Source organism: Orycteropus afer, unplaced genomic scaffold (genome assembly GCF_000298275.1).
Source record: "Orycteropus afer afer isolate SDZICR_OR568_19922 unplaced genomic scaffold, OryAfe1.0 scaffold00059, whole genome shotgun sequence".
Classification (NCBI taxonomy): domain Eukaryota; kingdom Metazoa; phylum Chordata; class Mammalia; order Tubulidentata; family Orycteropodidae; genus Orycteropus; species Orycteropus afer.
Window position 1 is genome coordinate 9,284,415 of NW_006921646.1, and position 23,651 is coordinate 9,308,065.

General features: G+C 41.5%; 1 protein-coding gene across 1 annotated transcript in view; it reads right to left on the reverse strand.

The window, feature by feature from the left end:
• Positions 1 to 23,651, reverse strand: part of KIF6 (kinesin family member 6) — a 645,852-nt gene that overhangs the window by 170,820 nt on the left and 451,381 nt on the right. The window contains exon 14 of the mRNA XM_007939465.1: positions 13,721 to 13,829. Within this exon, the coding sequence (XP_007937656.1) occupies positions 13,721 to 13,829 (109 nt within the window). The remainder of the gene's footprint in view (positions 1 to 13,720; positions 13,830 to 23,651) is intronic.

Below are 23,651 nucleotides of genomic sequence, written 5' to 3' on the forward strand. Positions count from 1 at the left end.
ATTCCCTCCTTCCTTCCCTGTTATGGATTATATGTTGTAAATCCCAATCCCTATACCTGTGGTTATAAACCCAATTGGGAATGGTTTTGTGTGCAATGTTAAAGAGGCAGTATTAGTGTAGGGTGTGTTTTAAGCCAATCACCTTTGAGATATAAAAAGAGCAGATTAGGATAGAGAAGGAAGCAGAGATGACTACCAACATGTGGAGATCACCAAGGAATCAAGGAACAAAGACCTTCTCTAGAGCTGACAAGAGAGAGAAAGCTTTCCCCTAGTGTCATTTCTCTGCATTCAGACTTTAGCCTCAACTGTGAAAAAATAATTTTCTGTTTGTTAAAGCCACTGACTTGTGAAATTTCTGTTAAGCAGCACTAGATAACTAAGGTACTCCCCATAACTCCTGGATCCCACCAAAGCCCAGACATCGTATTCTTTCATCCATGTATACACAGGACTTTGTAAGAGGAAGTGGGGTGGGGAAACAACATAAGCAACGGCCAGAGTGCCATGACTGCTCTGTGCTTAACAGAGAAGAAGTGTGAATTATGTCATTGCTATTTGTGACTTTCCAAATCTGTCTGCTTGGCCTGTGACTGCAGACAGAAATTTCCAGGGAAGAGTACTAAATTTTCTCCCAATGTTAGGTTTCTTGGGACCCCCACCCCTGGATCTGTAACTGAGGGTGTTCAGGATCATGGTAGATTATGTATGTCCTCTCCTCAGTTAGGGCTCATCATCTTCCAGGAGAGAAGTGCAGTTCCATTTGACACGGTTCAAATTTAATTCAGTTCAACAAATATTCATGTGATGTGTAAGTCACTGCATTGGGCTCTGTTGGTTTCACTGGTCTTTGCCTGCTAGGCAGCCATAATCTGAGGTTTAGAACAGGCTATCCAGAGGATAAGGACTATCTCCATACTCTAAATTCTACAAAGGGAAGGACTACAACTGTTTGATTACTGCTCTGCCTGTCCTCAAGTACCTAGGATTTAATACTCCTCATCACTGTTCAATGAATGACTGCTTCTTTATTACTTGTTCTATAAAGTTCTGTAAGCCTTTGACACTCTGGAATAAGAAAAATGGAAAAGCAAGGCTCCAAAGCCACTGAAATTCATGTCAATGTTGGAAGGAATCAGAGAACAGACAGAAATGGGAAGATAATGAAGGCAGAGACAATTTCCAGTGTAGTGCCCCTCAGAGGAGCCTTGGCAGGCCTGGGATGCAGACCTCAGCCCTGGCGGTGCCCAGACATATCCAGGGAGTCCCAGTGGAGGGAGCTGCTAAGTGCTGTGGTTAACCCTCTTCAGAGAGCTGCCCAGCACCAGGGCTGGCAGGAACGGTGAGGGAAGCCAGGAGCTGCTCCAGTCTCCTCTGCCACCCAGCACAGAGCTAAAAAGGGCTTTCCCGCTGCAGAGGTGTGGTCTGAGGGCTTTCCTGTCTTCATGAGCCTATTTTCCCTTCACTCTGCAAGTTGTCACCACTCCAGGCCACTCCACCCACATGTGTTCCTGATCCTTGGTTGTCAAGGCAAACTCTTGAGGAGAAGAAGCCCAGCCCTGAGGGAGAACAAAGGAAAGGAAAAGTGTAAAGAGCTTGGAGAGATGAGAAGGGAAAGAGGAGGCTAATAAAGAGGAGAGGAAGAAGGTGAGCCCACCGGTTTTGCCGTGTCCTTTCTTGCCCATCCTGTATCTTCATACCTCCTCAGCCCAAGTCCCCTTAATCCCCATTCTCTCCATTGTTTCCTCTTTCCCAAGTCCCACCCCACGTTCTGCTGACCTGGACTCTGCCAGGGAAAACTTTCTGACTCCCCTCATCAATGAGATAGCTCAAAGAGCCAACCTACATCCAAGGTAGTTGAACCTATGCTAACTTTCCCGAGGGCCTGGTGCACCCCTGGGCATGCTGCTCCCTGAGGTGGAGGAGGCATGATCTATGTTGACAGAAGCTGCACCTTGAGGGTGGGGTGCAGGAAAAGGTTCCATGCTTCAGTGAGGACCACCTATGAGCTCTTACTACTGGGGCCAAGTATTTTTCTAGGGAGTCTCTGTATGGCTCATTTTGGGAAGTGCAGCATTGCTGCGTGCAAGTCCTGTATGGAAGCCTGCATGCTGCTTTGTTCCCTTGCACAGAAAAATCTCCACCTTGGGGCAAGGCCTGAGTTTGGAAGGGGAGAAGAAATGTAGTGCCCTGGTGGTTCTTGCACAAGCCTGGCTGTCCGTGACATACGGCCTTCCCCCCACCAGCAGCACCTATTGTGCATGAGACATTGCTGGTCCCTGGGGGAATGTTTTCCATGTCACCTGTCTCTCTTATTTTCCCCCAATCTCTCTGGCTGCTCCTTTTCAGCCTCCTCTGCAGGCTCTTCTGCAGCTTCTTCCTTATGTGCTGGCAATCCTCAGGGTTTTGTCCTTGGCCTCTCACTTTACTCACTTTCTGTAGGAATCCATTCATTCCAGAGCCATCATTAGCTGTCTCTCCTGACACCTCTCACATCTCCATTGCAGACTCACTTTATTTCCTGATCCACATATGCAACTGCTAACTGAAAGGTTGAGGGTTCGAGTCCACCCAGGGACACCTCAGAAGAATGGCGTGGCAATCTACTTCCGAAAAAGCAGTCACTGAAAACCCTATGGAGCGCAGTTCTTCTCTGACACACATGGTTCCCATGAGTCAGAGACAACTTGATGGTGACTGAAAAAAATATTTTGTTGGGCTGCAGATGATTAAAATTCATTGCATCCATAGCAGAATTGATCACCTGCCTGAAACCTCTCCCTCTTCAGTTTTTCCTCATTTCAGGGCAAGAGCGCATCACTCACCCATGTACTCATGCCAGGAACCCACACACCATCCTTCACCCCTCTCTCCATTAGTCCTTTCCCTTCATCTTGGAGTCTCATCCATTCTATGTCCTCAATATCTGTCATATTATTCTACTTAGCTTCATACCTACACTGGCTGCCTTATAGCAGATCACTGCCATCCTCTCCCTGATCACTTCAACTACTGCTTACTTACTTTTCCTGCATTCCTGCTACCTGCCTTCAGGCTAGTTCCTCCTTTTTAACCTGAGAAATCCTCCTTAAGGAATCCCTGGATGGCCCAAATGGTTAACATGCTTGGCTGCTAACTGAAAGGCTGGAGGTTTGAGTCTACTCAGAGGAGCCCTGGAAAAAAGGCCTGGTGATCTACTTGTGAAAAATCAGCCACTGGAAACCTTATGGAGTAAGAGTTCTCCTCTAGACCACATGAGGTCGCCATGAGTCAGAAAAGAACAGACAACTGGTTGGATCCTCCTTACATGCAAATTATCAAGTAGTTTTCTTGGCTGCTAAGATTCCTCAAAAGTCAATTTCTAATTGTCATTCTCAGGTGAAAAAAAGTTTTTTTTTTTTTTTTTTACATTCTCTTTTTGTGACCAACACTGTTTTAAAATCTGTGGGGAGGCAGAGAAGATCCTAATCTAATCTCTTGTTCTCAGAGTTTAAAATTCTAGTTCAGGAGACAAGATATAAATACAAACAATAAAATAAAGGTTAAAATTGAAGTTAATAGGAATCAGGAAACTCCTATTTGTCGTGTACATATATATTTCCAGATGGTGCCATGAGATTTCTTTCCACCCTCAGTCCAATTTTCCTCTTGGTTTGAGTTTGCTGCTCTATGTCTGAAGGATTCAGCTGAGTGAAGGGGTCCTTTTCTTGGCTTAGTTCTCATTATCAATGCCTTTAGTTCCAATCGCAGTTAATCTCCCCATTTACTTCTTTTGTTATATAATGGGACTCTCTGCTGAAAGGATTCAGCTTGTATGAAACATCTACCACAAAAGAAAGTCAGCCATGTGGTACCCGAACATGGGTTTCCAGCCTCTCTTTATATTATTAGATCCTATAAGGATGAATCATGCTTGAAAAATGTAGTGATTTTGAATGGTAATTGTCCCCTACTGAAAAAATCGGCTTAAGAATTGGCTCACATGCTCTAGTTTAGCAAAGGGCAAACATCCCACTCATGTGCCAACACTTTGTTTCTGTTGTCACAGACAGGCAGTATGACTTTCCTCCAGACTGGGGGCCATAATTTAGAGATTCTAGAGATTCCCTGTGAGAGCAGCAAAGAGTGAGGGTCGAATGGGGAAGAAAAATTCTTCTAATAAGTAGCATGGAAAGCTTGAGCCAGTGATGTCCTCCTGCAACTCTAAATCCATTCTCTACTCCTGGAGGGGTTGAAGGGAAGTAGAAGGGATCCCAGATTACCCAAAACCCCTATATTTGGGCTCAGAATCTACTTGCTATGGGCTCAAGAGGCCAAACTCGCCCAAAGTTCAAGCACCAGGGGCAATTAGCTCCAAGTCTCTTTTTCATAGCATTTTGTCAACATGATGTCACAACACCAGAGCCATCAGATGGCAGAGGTGCTAGACATGAGGGGAATAAAATGGGAGGTCAGACCAGCAAACTCTGGTTGCAGAGGACTATTAAAAAGGTGAGGTTTAGTAAAACTCTCTGGTCCGTTTCTGTATTCCTAGAACTGGCCAGCCCTCCCACAGATGGTCCTCCTGGGTGCTCCTGGTCACTGGAAGGAAACAGTACAAACGTGTGGGAGGAATCAGGGTTACTAGAAGAACACTTCTTAAAATAAAGATGATGTAGAAGTCACCCAGTGAGCATCTGTGGGGCCTTCATTTTGTTGTGTGCTGTAGGAACACTGGTCTGCAGAGTCATTTGCAATTATGAACATGTAGCATTTAATAACTGAATAATCTCTATGAATGCAAACAAAAGCTTCAACCCTGAAATGGGGTAGGTTCTGCATTACACTCCCCTGTTCCCAATTTTCCTTTAAGGATTGGTATTACAGTAACATTAAACAGATGTAGAAATTTTTAAAATATGTGGGCTGGTCGCCTGACTTTTCATTTGATTGAAAAAGACTGATTTACTGCTGAGAAAACCTCTTTTCAGAAGAAAGCTTTGTGTGAGTTCCATTAATTCCCTTGCACTATGGCTACAAGGAAGATGGGATCATGAGTACTGCGAACCTATCCTGTGTGATAGATACGTTTAAACTCAAAACTTAGATATGTTTAAACCCCAAAATGCATTTGTCACATGGGTTGTCTGAATTCTACTGTACTGGAGTTAAGTGAGCTCTATATTAGGAGGCTTGGAAAGACCATAGCATCCTCTTCCCTGCATCCCCCCAACTCATCCCCCATTGGAAACAAACCTAAATCCAAGGTTACAAACCAGAACCAGGAAACATGCCAATTCTAGCATAAGAAAGATGAAGTTTGATATTCTCCTTAAGCCAGTTGTTCTTAGACTTTCGTGTGCAAAAAGAATCACCTGGTAAATTGTTTAACCTGTAGAGTTTTGGGAACCCTACCCCAAAGGTCCTGGATCTGAAGGTCTCTGGACACTGTCTAAGCCAGTGGTTCTCAACCCTGGATGCATGTGAGAGTCAGCTCTCAATGTGCAGCCCCACATCAGCCCAACTGAATTAGACTATGTGGGGTGGGCACCTGTGCTTTTGTAGTTTTAAAAAGCTCCGTAAAAAAAAAAAAAAAAAAAACCCACAAACTCATAGCGACCCCTTCTTGGGTTTCTGAGGCGGTAGGTATCACTATGGAAGTAGATTGCCCAACCTTCCTTCTGAGGAGTGGCCGGTGGGTTTGAGCTGGCAGCCTTCTGGTTAGCAGTTAAATGTCTTAGGCACTACGCCACCAGAGCTCCTAAAAAGCTCCATAGGTAATTTTAATATGAAGCCAGAGTTATGAATTGCTGGTTTAAGCTAAGAAGCCTCAGGAATAAATACAGCTGAGAATTTTTTTGGAAGCCTCTATTGGATGAGGCAGCTGTCATCTAGTTTGACATACTTATCTTCAGATAGTCTTATGCCAATGAAACTATATGAGAAATACATGGCTTACAATGTGGATAAACGTTAGAAGTTTTGAGAACCCCCAGATTTGTATTCTAAAACATGTGTAGATAAGCGTATGTCCATTTTTCCAGGCAGAGAGCCCTCAGTTTTCACTAGATTCATGACATAAAGTTGTGTGTCCACTTGGCTGGGCCATGATTTTCAGCAGTTATGATGTAGTCATCCCCCGTAATGAGATTTGATACAATATAGTCACCTCCATGATGAGATCTACTATGAGCAGCCAATCAGTTGAAAGGGAGTTTCCTCAGGGGTGTGGCCTACTTCCGATATATATGGATATCCTGGCAAAGCTCTCTGGCTTTTTGCTTGATCTGGATCCTGCTCTGGCTAGTTATCATCTGACCTCTGGTTCTTTGGATTTGAGCCAACAGCCTGCCATATTTCTTGGTGGTCTTGGGATTTGTTAGCTTATGCAGCTTGTGTGCTAGCATCTGGCCATCTTACCTACCAATTTTGAATTTGTTAGCCTCTGCAGCCCCTGAGCCAGCAGCTCGCCATCTTGGACTTCAGCCCCTGAAATTATGTGAGTGAGGAGAAGCCTCCAGCCTGACGTTTGACCCATAGACTTGGCACTTGTCAACCTCTACAACTGTGTAAGCCATTTCCTTGAGATAAATCTCTTTACATATACATATATAAGCTCCACTACTCTTTTGTTTGCTTTGTTCATTCATTTTTATACCATGTCCTGCTCCTTATTCTTTTTCCCCACATAGATATAGCCTTTCCTTTGTGTTAAAGTATATCTTTTTGTTTTGATATATTTCTAAAAATTTGGTTGTTTTGTGTGCACATATTTATAATTTACATTAATTCTGTGCTCTTACTCAGTGTTATGCTGTTAAGATTCCTCCTGGTTGGTATGTATACATCTAATCCATTGCTCCTATCTGCTGCCTCCTACTCCAGGTAGCGTGTGCCTAATATTCTATCTACCTCGCCGATGATGAATGCCCAGAATTTTTCCAACTCTCTTAGGCCACAAACAGTGGCCACAAACATCCTAATATATGTCCCCTTATGAACCTGTGTGAAAATTTCAGAACTGGAATTGCTGGATAACAGGGCTGTATATAATTCTTTTGACTAAGAAAGGTTAGCGTGCTCCTCAGAGTAGTGGTCGTGGCTACATTTCATGACCTTCACTGGCTTCCTACAGTGATCTGTGATCTTTAATCTCCACCCAACTATAAAACCCCTTGCTTAAAACTTAAAAATCTAAGCTACGCCCTCAATGATGCTTGTCTTTCCATTTTCTTTTTCCAGACTATTTTTTTCCTGTTCCCTGTGAGACTATCTCTCTTCTCCATTTAATGGATTTTGGGCTTTTGTCGACGATCAGCTACCCATAGTAGATGGATTACTTCTGGGCTCTCAAATCTGTTTTATTGGTCTATGTGTCTGTTATTAAACCAGTACAGAATGTTTTGATTACTGTGGCTATATAGTAGGTTCTGAGATCAGGAAGTGTGAGGACTCCAACTTTGTTCTTCTTCAGTAGTGTTTTGCTTATGCAAGAACTCTTTCCTTTTCATATAAAATTAATGGTTATTTCGTTAAAGGATATTGACGGAATTTGGATCAGGATTGCCTTATATTTATGAATTGCTTTGGTGGTCTTGACATTTTTACATTACATTAAGTCTTCCTATCCATGAACATGGTGTGTTCTTCCATTTCTATAGGTTGCTTTTGGTTTCTTTCACTAATGTTTTACAGTTTTCTTTGTGTAAGTCTTTTATATCCCTGTCTAGATTTATTCCTAAGTAGTTAATCTTTTTGGTAGTTATTAATGGTATTAAAGGGCTCTAGTGGTATAGTGGATAAGGCATCTGGCTGCTAACCAGACAGTCAGCAGTTCAAACTCACCAGGTGCTCCATGGAAGGAAGATGGCGTATTCTACCTCTGTAAATATTTACAGCCTCAGAAACCTAATGGAGGTCGCTATGAGCCAGAATCAACTTGATGGCACTTAGTTTTTTTTTTTTTTTTTTTTTATAAACGGTATTATTTTCCTGATTTCCTTTTCAGAATTCTCTCTTTTTAATGTAGACTAATCTGATTCTTGTATGTTGAGCTTGCACTCTGCTACTTTGCTTGATCCTTCTATGAGTTCCAGCAGATACCTTGTAGAATCTTTAGGATTTTCTATGTATAGGATCATATCATCTTCAAATAGGGTTGGTTTTACTTCTTCTTTACCAATTTGGATACCGCCTCCCCCCCCTTCTTGTCTTGTTGCTCTAGAACTCCCAATATAACATTGAATAGGAGTGATGATAAAGGGTATCTTTGTCTTGTTCCTGGTCACAAGGGGAATGTTTTCAGTCTCTCTCTTTTGAGAATAATGTTGGCTGTTGGTTTTGTGTATATGCCCTTACTTATGTTGAGGAATTTCCACTCTATTTCTATTTTATTGAGCAATTTTTTTTTTTAAACAAGAATGGGTGTTGGATTTTGTCAAATGCCTATTCTGCATTGACTAATATGATATTGTGGTTCTTTTCCTTTGTTTTATTTAGGTGGTGGATTATGCTGATTGACTTTCTAATGTTGAACCATCCATGCACACCTGGTATGAAACCATGATGCGTTATTTTTTGGACATGATTTAGATTCTATTGGCTCAGATTTTGTTGAGAATTTTTACATCTATCTTCATGAGGCATACTGGTTTGTAATTTTTCTCTTTTAGTGGTGTCTTTGTCTGGTTTTGGTATCAGGGCTATGCCTGCTTTACAGAACAAATTCAGGGTGTATTCCATCCTTTTCTATGTTCTAGAATATTTGAGGAGAATTGGTTTCAGCTCCTCTCTGAATGTTTGGTAGAATTCTCCAGTGAAGCCATCTTGGCCAGGCCTTTTTTTATTGTTGGGAGTTTTTGTTTTTTTTTTCCAATCTGTTCTATTTCTCCTTTTATTATGGGTCTGTTAAAATTTTCTGCCTCAGTCTCTGTTAGTTTAGGCAGGTAGTGTGTTTCTAGAAAATTTTCCGTTTCTATATTTTCAAATTTTTTAGAATACAGTTCTTCACAATTTCCTTTTTATTTCAGTTGGTTCTGTTGTAATGTCATCCATTTAATGTCTGGTTTGTGTGATTTGCATTTTCTCCCTCCTTTCCTTTGTTAAAAAACCAAACTCGTTGACATCGAGTCAGATCCAACTCGTAGCAACCCCTCCTTGGGTTTCCGAAGCGGTATCTCCACAGAAGTAGATTGCTCAATTTTCCTTCCGAAGGGTGGCTGGTGGGTTTGAACAGTCAGCCTTCTGGTTAGCAGTCAAATGCCTTAGGCATTATGTAGTCTGTTGATTTTATTAATCCTTTCAGAGAATCAACTTCTAGTCTAGTTAATTCTTTCCATTGTTTTTCTGATTTCTGTTTCATTTCTTTCCTGCTCTGATCTTTATGATTTCCTTTCTTCTGGAGATTGTGGACTTTTTTGCTGCTCTTCTTCTACTTTTTGGAGTTATAGGGTCAAGGTGTTGGTTTTGGCTCTTTCTCCATTTTTGATGTGTTTATTTATCACTATAAATTGACCTCTGAGCATTGCATTTATTGTGTCCCAAAGATTTTAATATGTTGTGTTTTAATTCTCATTTGATTCTAGGATATTATTTGACTGCTAACCAGAAGGCTGGTGGTTCAAACCCACCAGCCACTCCTCGGAAGGAAGACTGGGCAATCTACTTCCGTAGTGATACTGCCTTGGAAACCCAAAGAGGGGTCACTGTGAGTTGGATTCGACTCCATGGCAGTGAGTTTGGTTTATTTATTTATTTATTTTTCTATTACCCAGTGGTTTTTAAGTAGTTTCTATGTACTTGATTTTTTCCCCTTGTTCTTCCTGCTGTTGATTTCTAATTTTGTAACAGGTTGATTTCTAATTTTATAGCAGTTGTGATCTGAAAAGATACTTTGCATTATTTCAATGTCTTTGGATTCACTGATGCTTGCTTTGTGGCCTAATGTATATTCTATCCTGGGGAATGATCCATGTGTACTAGAAAAGAATGTGTATTGTGCTGCTGTTCAGTGGAGTGTTTATGAGATCAAGTTAGTTGATTGTGTTGTTTAGATCTTCTGTATCTTTGTTGAGTTTCTTTCTACTTGCTCTATCTTTCATTGAAAGTGATTGGTTAAAATCTCCTGTTATAGTGGAGTTGTCTATTTCTCTTTTAAAAAAATTCTGTTAAAGTTTGATTTATGTATTTTGGGGCTCTACCACCAGTGTGTAGAGATCATTATCATGTTTATGTCCTCTTGTTGGATTGATCCTTGGGTCATTATATAATGTCCTTCCTTGTCTCTTTTGCTGGTTTTTGCCTTAAAGTATATTTTATCAGAGATTAATATTCCCACTTCTGCTCTTTTTTAGTTGTCATTTGCTTGAAATATTTTTTCCATCCTTTACTTTTTAACTTATTTTTATCTTTGTGTTGAATGGGTCTCTCTTGTAGGCAGCAAGGTCATGTTTTCTTACCCATTCTGCTATTCTGTCTCTTGACTGATGCATTTAATCCATTAACATTCAGTGCAATCATCAATAGGTATGAGAATTTACTGCTGTCATTTTGTTGAGTGTTTGTGTGTGTGTATGTGTGTACAGTGCTGATGATTCTTTGTTCTGTATACTTTTCTGGGCTGAATTATTTTGTGTTTGGATTTTCATTTTATTCCTTTCACTGATAATGATTTTATGTTTACTGAGTTTTTATGATTTTCTTCTTTTTCATTTTAGTGAGAAGGTTTAATTTTCTTCGTAGTCACCCTGAAAGTTATTTTTCTCTTCCTAAGTTTAAAACAATTTGATACTGCCTTAACTTCCTCTCTGTAAGTAAGTTCTGTAACAGAAAACCAGAAACCAAACTCACTGCCGTTGAGTTGGATCCAACTCATAGCAACCTCTCCTTTGGTCCTAGGCAGTATCACTATGGAAGTAGATTGCTCCATCTTCCTTCTGAGGAGTGGCTGGTGGGTTTGAACTGCCAGCTTTCTGGTTAGCAGTCAAATGCCTTAGGCACTACGCCACCAGAGTTCCTAAGTTCTGTAACTAGACCATTTATTCCTTCTTTTTGTTTTGAAGTTGCTGCTGTTTACAGATTGACATCTCTAGTTCCCTATTTTCAGTTTTGTAGCTTTATTTTACTTTTGAAAGTTCTTTATCTGACTTGGTTTCTGGGTGATGTTGTAATGTGTCTTAACATAAGGTTGTTGTCTGCTGTTGTTGGTTCTCTGTCCAAAGAATTCTCTTTAGCATTTCTTTTAAGGTTGGTCTAATTTTTACAAATTTGAATTTCTGTTTATCTAGAAATGTCTTAATTTTGCCATCATATTTGAGAGACAGTTTTGCTGGATATATAATTCTTGGTTGGCAATGTTTTCCTATCAGAGTTGTATATATATTATCGTTTCACCTTCTTACCTGAATGGTTTCTGCCAAGAAATCAGAGTTTAGTCTTCTTGGTTCCACTTTGTAGGTTACCATTTGGTTTTTCCTGATCTGCTCTCAGGATTATTTGTCTTTGGTTTTGGAAAGTTTGATTATATTATGTCTTGGTGATTTTTCTTTTGCAGTCTATCCTATTTGGTGTTCATCGAACTTCTTGGATGGCTGTCTTCTTATCTTTCATGATGTTACGGAAATTTTCTGCAAGCAAATCTTTGAAAATTTTTGATATGCTTTTTTGGGGGGGTCTGATCATGTACAAATTATTCCTCTTGATGATATTCCACATAACTCTTAGGCTTTCTTCATTTTTCTTTACTTATTTTTTATGACTGATCTTCTGACAACTTGGTATCAAGGGATTTGTTCTTTTTTGCTGATTCTCACTTTCATTGATTAAATTCTACTCATTTGTCCTTCTAATGAATTATCTATTTCTCAAATCCTAGTGTTAATCTTCTGAACTTCCTATTGCTATTTTTGTATGGTTTCTCATTGTCTATTTAGTCATTTTTTTCTTTGAATTCTTCTAGAACTTGTCTGTGTTTTCCTTGATTTCTTTTTTTGATCTCTTGGAGGGTCCTATTTTTAAGTCTTTTGAATTTCTTATCTGGTAGTTCCATTACCATTTCTTCCTTAGGGAGCCTTCCTGGTTTTCTTGCTCACTTTCTGGAGTTATCTTGTCCCACTTCTTTAATTGATTGGATAGTGTTTGTTGTTTCCAGTGCATGAAGGTGTTATTATATTTATTTACTAATTGTAAGTTTGTTCAGTATGTCCTGAGTTTTTGGTTATGCTTTGTTTTGATGTTATGTGGGCAGGTGGGATGGGCATGCTTCTCTGGTTGCTACGGCACACTCATGAATTGTCTCTGGGTGGGTAGGGTAGCAGCTAGTGTGTGAGCATGGGTCTCTGCTGATCCTATGAGGTGACTGAGGGGGTGTTGGGTGGGTGTTGACTGCTGTCTGTCATTGGTTTAATGGTGCAGGAACAGGCAGTGGCACTCACCATGTGGACGAGGTAGCACGTGGTGGTTGTGGCTGGCTAGTATGATGTGGTCACTGATTCCTGTCAGATGAGAGGGGTGAGTGATGGGTGGGTGTGCATATGGTTTTACTGCCAATGCACTATACTACATGCACCCACATGCCACTCCCTCCCCCCTTCTCCTTCCTGCCATTTGCCCCTCCTTCTCCCCTCTACCCAGCAAGGGGTGACAAGCAGAGGATTGTGCACACACCAGCCCTTCACTAACACCCCACCCACCATGTAAGAGGCATTGGCAGTGCCTTTGCACTTCCATATGTTTTCCTGAGAGTACTTGTTCACATCTTTGACTTCCTTGAATTGCAATTTATGATCATATGACTCCTGGATTTGGATTTTACTTTAATTCAATGACTAGTTCTTGAAAATTTACTGTGTGCTAAGATTCAGGGTCATATATGACACATGAGAATTCATAGTCTAGAATTCTTTTTTTTCTGAGCTCTAGAGGCATTCATCTGGCCCCCTTTCTGTTTGCTACAGTTGAGGATATACATTCAATTTTTAGGTTGTTGTTGTTGTTGTTGTTATGTGCCATCGAGTCGGCCCCGACTCATAGCGACCCCTCCTTGGGTTTTCGAGGCAGTATCACTACGGAAGTAGGATTGCCCAACCTTCCTTCCGAGGAGTGGCTGGTGGGTTTGAACCGCCAGCCGTCTGGTTAGCAGGCAAGTGACTTAGCCATTATGCTACCAGAGCTCCTTAATTTTTAGGTTAGTGGAAAAAAATGTTATACATTTAAGTTTTTTCTAAAGGGGCCTTACTTGAGATCATGCCAGTGGATAATCCTGCCTGCTCTGATTTTGGCCTGGAGAACGTACCAAAGGCCTCTGAGTCACAGGATGTGTATATGCTTCCTTTGATTAAGAAATGCAAGAATGCTCTCCAGATCAGCTGGAGGGCCAGGAACTCTAGGAATATAATTAGGTTCATAGATTTTTACCCCCTGCCTTTGGAACCATAAGATAGCAACAGAGTTGCAGGCTGATGAGAATTAACGGATGATGTGAGAATTGTGTATAAAAGTAATGCTGTCAGTGTTGGGTCTTGGCCTAAAAAAGTTGCTTAGCCTGGTAGAACTGGGAGTACAAGGTTTAAACATAAGAAAGAGAATCGTACCAGGCTGAACACAATTAAATGTGAAACTGTATAAATGTCTGGTCTGTCTTTGAAAAATTATGTTGGGGAGATTACGAAGAACAGAGTAGCGAATTTCCTCTAGGCTGGCCTAGCTAAACCTTGGAGGACTCGCTGCTCTCAGAGCCACTTACCTCTGTTTCAGAGTCTGTTTGTTGTCTTCAATGGTAATGCTGTCAGCGTGGTCCCTCTTGAAGATTTCAAAAGCTTCCTGGCGTCCAAATGACATTTCTTCTCTCATCCCTGTGTGGAGACACAGCAAAATGGCCTCATCACAGCATCAGGATCCTGTTAATTTCATTGTCACTTTAGTCAGACCACAGAGCCAGCCCTGGCTCCAAGAGGCCCACAGCAGAGAAGCTCCTGACCAGACAGGTGGCCCCAGGCTCTTCCAGCTGGCTGTCAACCCGTTGGGAGGCCTTTCCAGCAACACTCGTGGTACCCTGCAAGGCTGTGCCTGCAGATCCATGTGACTTGTTGGGGGTGGGGTTTGGAATGTCTGGCCAGAGGAAATGAAAACCAGTGCGCCAAGCCCAGGAGTGCTGAGGACATCTGCAAATGCACTTTTTGCTACCATCCACTGCCACATTTCTTCCAGTTTTCCTGCCATGCCCCATCTTGGTTTTCTGTAAAATTTCACCCTCCACTGCCAGGCCTTTAGTTAAAAGAAGTATAATCTGAACTGAAAGATTTAGAATCTAAAAATTTGGTGCTTAGTCTCCATATAGATTCACCCTTGTTTCCTGTGGCTAGTGAGGAGCCTTGGTTCTTATTCAGGAGTTAGGTTCTCAATCACAAGACTATGAGCAGACCATGGCAGAGGTCTCCAGTTTATATCTAACTTCAACATTTTCTGCCACCATTGCCACTATAGGCCAACCCTCACTTCTGGGACCTTCTCAAGGTTCAAATTCTGAAACCCAGAGTCTGGTATGCTTATAAATGGCTCTCTGGTCAGGACCCTCTGAAGAACCAGGTTGGCAGTCCTGCACCAGGACCTCTTCTTCACAACCTCCCAGGACAGGGGTCAGTGCAGGTATGGGTCTGGGAAACCCCTCAATGAATTCACAGTTGGGTTTGGGATGAATCTATGGAGTCATCTTTTATGCCTTTATCGTTGGTTCCTTCTGCCTGGGAAGCCTTCTCCTATGCTTTCATCCAGTTAATTCTACTTATCCTTGAAGCCCTGACTAAAGTGACCACATCCATGAAGCTTTTTCTAAGGGTCCAGACAGAACAAATCCTCCCTCCACAATATTCTTTATCAGTACATCTATAATATACATTTCCTAGTAGACACTGCAACTTCACATGACAATCCCTTCTGGTGGTATGCAAGTTTCTCAGGGGATAGAGATAATTTTTTTTTTTTTTTTTTTTTTTTAATCTAGAACGTGCTCTCAACATACATCTGTTACATGGATCAGGTCAAGAAAGAACCAGGAATGATAATAAGCCTTGCTCTTTCTGCCACAGGAGCATGCTGTGGGGTTCCTGAGGTCCCTCATGAGGCCCGGGGTTCAAAGATGCATTCATATGGGTAGCATACCACGTTCCTCTTGCCTGGAAAAAACCTGGAGAACCATCACCCAGCCTCAGGGTGAGAAACTGGACCAGCGCATGTGATACCAATTTAATGATTACTGTTGATAAAAATAGCACCATGAAAAATGTCTGGATGGTGAGGCACACAGAGACATCCCGCCCTTTCCAATCAGAAGCAAACGGGCACAGCTCAGTCCTGTCTCCACATCTGCCCTGCACACTCTAGGGTTGGGTGGGCCCAGGAATGGGTTTGCAGGAGACTCAGAAAGATGACCCAGATGCATGAAAGACATTCAACAAGGGATACTTTTCAGCCAGCAGAGCCCACTAGGAGCCAAGGGATTCATTCCCCACACAACCCACCCCCACCTACGCCTGATCTTAACAATATACGCCTTTTACTGCATAATAAAATAACAATAGAAGGAAGAAGGGATGAGTCTCTCTGGGGTGGCGATAGGGAAGAGACAAGTCTTGTAAAGACCATACTGGAGTCAGCAGATGGGATCCTCAAATAGCTTCCTACAGAAGAAGAGAGGCGTAGGCTCCCACCAACCAGTAGTGCTAGTGAGGAGTGCGGTGGAAGGCTGCTTAAAATGCTGCAGTGAAGGAGATGCATTCATGGACTTTTATATCCCAGCTTCTGCTTTCTCTGTGGAGTTGACAGTCTGAATTGAGAGTTGAATGGAAAGGGCCATGCTGAGGTTTTCTGGAGCACTTGGCAGCAGGTCCTGGAGGAAACTACAATCAATGAAAACCCTGACTGGTCTTCCCTGGAGTGTGGGAGCAGAAGGGACACGCACAGAGGAGATAAGCTGAGGAAGGTAGTCTGGGATCATTCTGTGGAGAGTCTTGAAGGTCATGTTAAGAAATTTGGGGCCAGCACCATAATACAATATAGAAAAGTCACCCATTTTCAAAGACTTAGCATTTAATAAAGCACACATTATGGGGAAATTACACTGGAAGTATTTAAATTTGATTAGAAGGTACTTAGGGATCCTGTTGGGCCATAGGCTTATCATTAGGAACATAATATTGGTTCTCCTCCTGCTATAATGGAGAAAGTATGCAGGAATTGGAGCTCTTTGATTGTGGTACTCTCAGGTAAATGGACACTGGAATTATGGTTATGATCCTGGAGCTTATTTCCTAAGGGTCTACTTAGAGAGGTCAAAGCAGGGTGGCTGGTGATGTCCATAGTCTGAAGGCAAAGAGATAAAGAAACACCCAGATGCCTAAAGAGACTTCATGGGCTGCTGTATGGAGGGTTAAGCTGAGGCCCCAGAGAGGGGATGTGTGGAAAGGACCCTATAGACGTTGAAGTGTGTGACGCCAGTACCTATCTCAGTCCTCTCTTGTCCATACCCATTCTGTTTGTTCAGATCCCATGGCTAGTCCTTTCAGACTATCTCTGACCCCAATTTGGGTTCACCCGCCAAGTTAATGAAAAGTTTCTATTTATTGAAGAGCCATCATTGCTTCTTTTTCCATCTGAAGATTTACAACACAGGTTCTTTCTCATATGGTAAGCTCATGCTGTGCATATTAGAAAAAGAAAGTGCAACAGGAGCAAAAAGAGTGATTATTCAAAGTTTACCTTACCAATGAGATAACCATCCATTTATTTATTTTCTCAAGTATTTATCTTAGTCAAGATGCAAAAAAGAACAAGAGATTAAAGCCCTTAGTAAGATCAAAGTCTAGTAAGAGAAAAATAATTGGAAAAAAGAAAATCGCTGAAAAACTTTGTTGAAAACAAATAACAAATCTAGCACTGGGAAAGAGAGGAGCAAGAAGAGGAAGGAAGGAGAAAGGGTGGGGAGAAGAGAAGGAGGAAGCAAGGGTCAACTCTCAGGGTTTGTGGGACAAGGGAGCATGTGAACTTCATCGGGAAGGATTCTGAGAGTTGAAACGGTATTTTCCAGAAGAAAAGGAAGAGATCCTGGGTGGAGGGAGCAGAGGTAGAGTGTGGATTCAAGACAATTTGATTAATATGGGGGTGCTGCTAACCAATAGATATAACCACTGCATAATTTAAAAAATGAATTTCTTACCTAGTATACGCTAAGTACTGTACCAAGAGCTTTCTCACATATTATTTCAATTAAGTTTCCCCATGACCCCTGTTAATGATTGATTTTATGGATGAGGAAATTGAGGCTCAGTTAAAGAAATAGTTATAAAGGGGTGGAAATTGCCCAGCTTTTAGAGGAAGTAATGTCATGCTCTTAGATCAATTTTTCCAGAGAAAATATGCTTGATGAAGGAGGACAGGTGGTGGAGCTCAAAAAGACCTGGTAGCAGTAGATTTATTCATGATATTGTACTGTTATTAGTTCTTACATGTCAAATGATGTGACATTTTTTACAGTATTACAGAAAAAAAAAGAAATAATGAATTTTACTATTTGCATAATTTACTTCATGTGTTAATGTATTCTATTATCATTTGTAGAATTTTTAACCTCTAGTCAGATGTCAGTTTTGTTCACTGCAGTATTTCTAGCACCTGACACATAAGGGGAGCTCAATCATATGTCATGAATGAATGAATGAATGAATGCTTTAGATGTTTGATGCTTTTCCTTTTGGTATGTAGCACATTGTGGCACTATGTGGGATGTGGAGTACACAGCCTTTGCTTTCATCCCTTCACCACCATGCTACTGGGCAGGTGAATCCCTCACAGGGTATAATTTTAGAAATATGATACCATCTTCTTCCCACTACCTGCCACTATGTTTAATAGCCCACCAATTAGAGATGAATTCCAACTCCAAATGTATTTTTTAAAAATGCAAATACTCTTGATAGTATCACTATTTTAGGGCTAGCAAAAAATGTTTCTATGATTTGTTGACAATTAGTTAACAGGTCCTGCAAAGATGAAACATAAGTTGTCATCTCAGGCTGGTGCCAGAATCAGTGGGGGGCTGAGCTTGAAAGGGAAGGCATGATGGTATGAGAGATAATTCTGGCCTTCTTCCAACTTTATTAAGTCTGTTAGACTCAGCTTTTCATTGAGGTTCAGGATCTTAGGAGTTCTGACTTGCCATGTTCATTTCTATCTCTTAGTTATTTCCCTTTTAGCTAATTTCAATCATAGGTAGCAATGTTGAATTCCAGAATATATGGATGACTCAGAGATGCAGGCTGGCTTGCTGAGTCACAAGGCTTTTTAAAAACTAAAGGGATGGAGTTCCTCAGCCTTAGTCCCCAAAACATAACAATTGCAATTTCAGGTTGCGGATTGGATGGAAAATACTTACAAGTCCCAAAGATGCATGCAGCCTCTTCTAGATTCTGTTAAAGAGCATTGAGGTAGAAATGGCAATCAATCAGGTGCTCTCAAAATTAATCTTAGAGCTTGATTTCTGAAAATGTTAGTTATCTATAGTTCTTACCCATTGGTCCCTTACCCATCCCTTAAATGTTCTTCTCTCTCTTTTTTTGTCATCTTGAAATTCTGTTCCTTATTTTGTTAAAGAACTCAAATCAGTGCTTTTGGATACACTTTCCCCTCTTCCCCCAATACAGGGTTCCATGGAAACCAAATGGAAAGGACAAACATCGGAAGTGGAATGTTCATGCTACTGCTTTTGGGCCTGCTGTCTGACTTCCTTCAGTCTGGGGCGTGTGGGCCAGAGCTCATTTTCCTGGCTGCTCCTAAACCACCCACTCTGCTTAAGCTATTGCTTCAAAATGGACCAAGGAAAATGATGGGGAGCTGTGTTATTTATGCTGAAAAATGATTTTGTAGTCAGAGCCAAAAATATATTTTCTTTGGGAAAGACATTTATTCAGGTGGTGCCTCAGTGCCCTTTCACCAAAGAAAGAAGGGGAGAAACAAAGACAAACAGAGAATGGTGAAAAGAAGAGGCTGGAACACAAAAGGAACAGAGGTTTGTAACACATCGTTTGGGACTTAGAGCATGAGAAGTCTTGGAGCTGAATGGGAAGATGAGGGTGGAGGACATTTGGGGTGAGGCAGTGAGGAAGCTGGGTGAGGGGGTAGGGAATAACTACATTATCTGTGGCTTGGTAATAGAAGTTTTTGAAATTGAACATAAGGGAATGGCTTTGATATAGTGATATGATGAATACCTAACAAAGTATAGCACACTGACCTGCATCCAAGAATGAGGAGCCATGGTCAGGATAGATTATTTTTGTATAATATTTGATATGTTGTTAGGTGCCGTTGTGTCATCTCTGACTTAGCGCAACCTTATGTACAACAGAACAAAACACTGTCCGGTCCTGTGCCAGCCTCCTGGTCCTTACTATACCTGAACCCATTGTTACAGCCACTGTATCAATCCACCTCGTTGAGGGCCTTCCAATTTTTCAATGACCCTCCACTTTACCAAGCATGATATCCTTTTCCAGGGAATGGTCCCTTCTGACAACACGACCAAAGTAGGTGAGATGAAGTCTGGCCATTTCTCGCTTCCAAGGAACATGCTGGTTGCACTTCTTCTAGGACAGATTTGTTAGTTCTTTTAGCAGTCCATGGTACTCTCAGTATTCTTTGCCAACATCACAACTCAAAAGCATAAACTCTTCTTTGGTTTTCCTTATTCATTGTCCAGCTCTTACATGCATATGAGGAGACTGAAAATACCATTGCTTGGGTTAGGTGCACCTTAGTCTTCAAGGAGACATCTTTGCTCTTCAACACCTGAAAGAGGTTTTTTCCAGCAGATTTGCCCAATGCAACACATTATATGAGGTTTTGACTGCTGCTTCTATTGGCGTTGATTGTAGAACCAAGTAATATGAAGTCTTTGACAACTTCAATCTTTTCTCCATTTATCGTGATGCTGCTTATTGGTCCAGTTGTGGGGATTTTTGTTTCTTTATATTGAGGTGTAATCCATAGTGCAGACTGTAGTCTTCAAACTTCATTAGTTAGTGCTTCAAGTCATCCTCACTTTCAGCAAGCAAAGTGGTGTGCATCTTTCAGGTTAATTAATGAGCCTTTCTGCAATCCTAATGTCATGTTCTTCTTCATATAGTCCAGATTTCCATATTATTTGTTCAGCATAGATTGAATAAGTATGGTGAAAAGATACAACTCTTACACACTTCCTTCCTGATTTTAAGCCATGAAGTATCCCCTTATTCTGTTTGAACGACAGCCTCCTGGTCTATGCATAGGCTCCTCTTGAGTACAATTAAGTGTTATGGAGTTCCCATTCTTCTCAGTGTTATCATAATTTGTTATGATGTACACAATTGAATGCTTTTGTATAGTCAACAAAACACAAGTAAGCATCTTTCTGCTATTCTTTGCTTTGAGCCAAGATCCATCTGACATCAGCAATGACATCCCTCATTCCTTGTCCTGTCTTGAATCCAACTTGTATGTCTGGAAGTTCTCTGTCAACATAATGCTGCAACCATCTTTAAATTATCTTCAGCAAGATTTTACTTGCATGTGATATTAATGATATTGTTTGATAATTTCCACATTCTGTGGCATCACCTTTCTTTGGAATGGGTACATATTTAGATCTCTTTCAGTCAGATGGCCAGGTAGCTGTCTTCCAAATCTCTTGGCATAGCCAAGTGAGTGCCTCCAGTGCGGCATCCCTTTGTTGAAACATCTTAATGGGTATTCAGTCAATTCCTGGAGCCTTGTTTTATGCCAATCCCTTCAGGGCAGCTTCTACTTCTTCCTCCAGTACCATTGGTTCTTGATCATATGCCACCTTCTGAAATGGATGAACATTGACCAATTCTTTTTGGTTCAGTGACTCTGTGTATTCTTTCCATCTTCTTTTGATGTTTTGAGTATCTGATATAACATTCTGTATATGCTGAAATTTCTTAGTAAATGTTGATATAGGTAAAAAATATATATAGAATTCTATCCTTGAAGATAAGCAGAAACTAGCATGACTGGATGGATCCTATAGAGATAATGAAAGAGTTAGATGAAGATGAGGCAGAGTTAGGAGAGGGGTAATCTACTGAGGTACAGCATGAAACAAAAGACACAAGAAATATTAGCATCAGAGAAAAGGTCCAGTGGTCTAGCAGTATTGGGAATGGTGCCTGGGACAAAGACGTTCAGGGGCCACAGATAAGAAATGATGAACACAGCCAGAAACTCTGGGGTGAAGAAAAAGTCAGCAGTGTCTGGCATGGAGAATTAAAAGGATCCATTGACTCTGGACTGGATAAATGCAGTGGTTGGAGAGGTGCTAAAGGATCTTATAAAGAGAAGTGGATCACCTCCAGTATGATTATAAGAGACAGCTGAGATAATGTCTTTACCTTCTAGTGCCTGGCACACCACCAAAAAAACAAACTCACTGCTTTCAAGTTGAATCTGACTGATAGCTACCCTATAGGACTGAGTAGAACTGCCCCAGAGGGTTTCCAAGGCTGTCATCTTTATGGAAGCAGACAGCCTCATCTTTCTCCTGTGGAGCAGCTGGTGGTTTGAAGCATCAACCTTTTGGTTAGGAGCCGAATGTTTTAACCACTATACCACTAGAGCTCCTGCCTGGAACATAGGAGGTGCTCAATCAAATACCCCTGCTGTGAGGAGGAATCTATCATTTAAAAAGGAGGAGTTGTTTAGAAGTTTCATGAAAGACAGGAGTGGCAAATACATAGTCCCTATGTTATCATTTTCCTTCTACACAGTCATGGAAGACATTGCTAATCAATCACAGCATTCTTTTCTGGGGAAAGTAATTATGGCTTTGGTGTTTTCATCACAGCTCTCTAGACAACCTCTACCAGTCAATCAGAGCTGGCAAATGAGCTGAAACCATCTTGCTGTCCCTGGCACAGACACTCTTGCTTTAAAAGATGGCCCCCAAATTACTAACTAATTAAATGACAACTGCCATCTAATAGTTACTGCCATCACTTTCATTATCTCTGAATCTTCAGGGAAGAAAAGCTGACTCATTCTATACTTCTATACCTTAGCTGATGAACACATGATTTCCCCTGGGAGCAGTGTCATGCCTAGAGTGACTGGTCACTGAGAGTGATTGTCTGGAAGTAAATACTGAGGATCCCTCTTTCAATGTTCCTTCACTGCCAGGGTGATGGAGGTCACTATAGAAAACAATGCCAAATGCCATGGTTGTTTACTTTAAAGGGCCAAGAGTAGCCCAGCTACAATTTGAGGGGTTGTTGGGCGGGTACAGCAGAATATAAAACCCGAGGATGAGGGGAAGAAGAAACCACTTAGCCACAGCCAAAGTGACTACAGATGTGAAGCCCAAAGATCAGATCTTTTGGGGTGACCAAAGATACTTGCCCAATATACTTTCTGCATTTGATTGACAGCTTCTGGATGGGCTGGCTTCCTAAAGCCTTGGGGTTAAACACCTATGTTCAACCCAGCTGATACACCTGGGCTAAAGTCAGATTAGAATTTGCTTTGGAGTTACCACATAAAAGCTGTCAAAGAAGAACCTTTAATTAGTAGGTTCTTAGGGTTGGCTTGGACCAGGCTGAAGCATGGCAGGCTTGGCAGGGGCTCTAGGGAGTGGATTGAAGGGAAAATATGAAGTGGAAAGCCACATAAACCTTAGGAGACCCACCCAATGGTGGTTCCACATCTAAATAAATTAAACGAGTTCCTGACTCCTGGTGCCAGAAATCACACATCCCACTGGCAACCTGAATAGACCTAGCAGGGCAGGCCATGTGGGCTGGACTGGTATTAGGAGGGCAACATTCAAGGACAGGTCGTGTTTCCTTTCATCTTGGTAAGCATGTCTGATTCACCCTCCTCTGCAGCTGGGCCCTGGACTTTAGCCTGAGCAAGTTAAGGCAGGTGTGACATGCCAATTGAGTGGACAGGCCTGCTAAGACCTTTTTCTAAATAGTCCTAAAGATCATCTATAGAACACCCTCACTTTCCTAACCCAGCATGTAGCATCTCTAGTGTTTTTATTCTGTGATTATTCTCATTCAGGACCAAATGCCCATGTGGACTGCTTAGAGAAACTCATGGACAGATGCAGGCATGGAGGTTGGATATCAGCCTAGGTTATGTTGGCATTTCTGCATTTTGGAGTTAACTCAGGAATTTGGAGGCCAACAATGTTTCCATTCAATAAGACAGTATGTCGTGTCTCCTGCTGCCAGGCTGAACTGGATCTGTTGAGTCTTTCCCACCAATTCTCACACATAGATGTGGTGGCTTGGAAAGAGAACAGATGTGTAATTCCATGCCCTATATTTGGGCCAAATCCAGGGCTTTGGGTGGCACAGCAGGTGTGTCCCAGCTCTTTGAGGGTTAAAGGGCAGTTGGCTGAGGGGTACCCTGAAGAGAAGGGTAGTTAGTGTTAATTTTCAGCTTAGAAAGAGGCTCCAAATTATGTGGAATGGGAAAGACACAGGACTCCTTAAGTCTGAGATGTCCCTGATGACTTCCAGAGTGTTGGAGACCAAGAAAAAGACCCCTAAAAGAACATGACTGCAAGGAACATGTTCTAATTACAGTTAAGAGATGTATGGTTGAATGATTGCTTTAAGAGATGG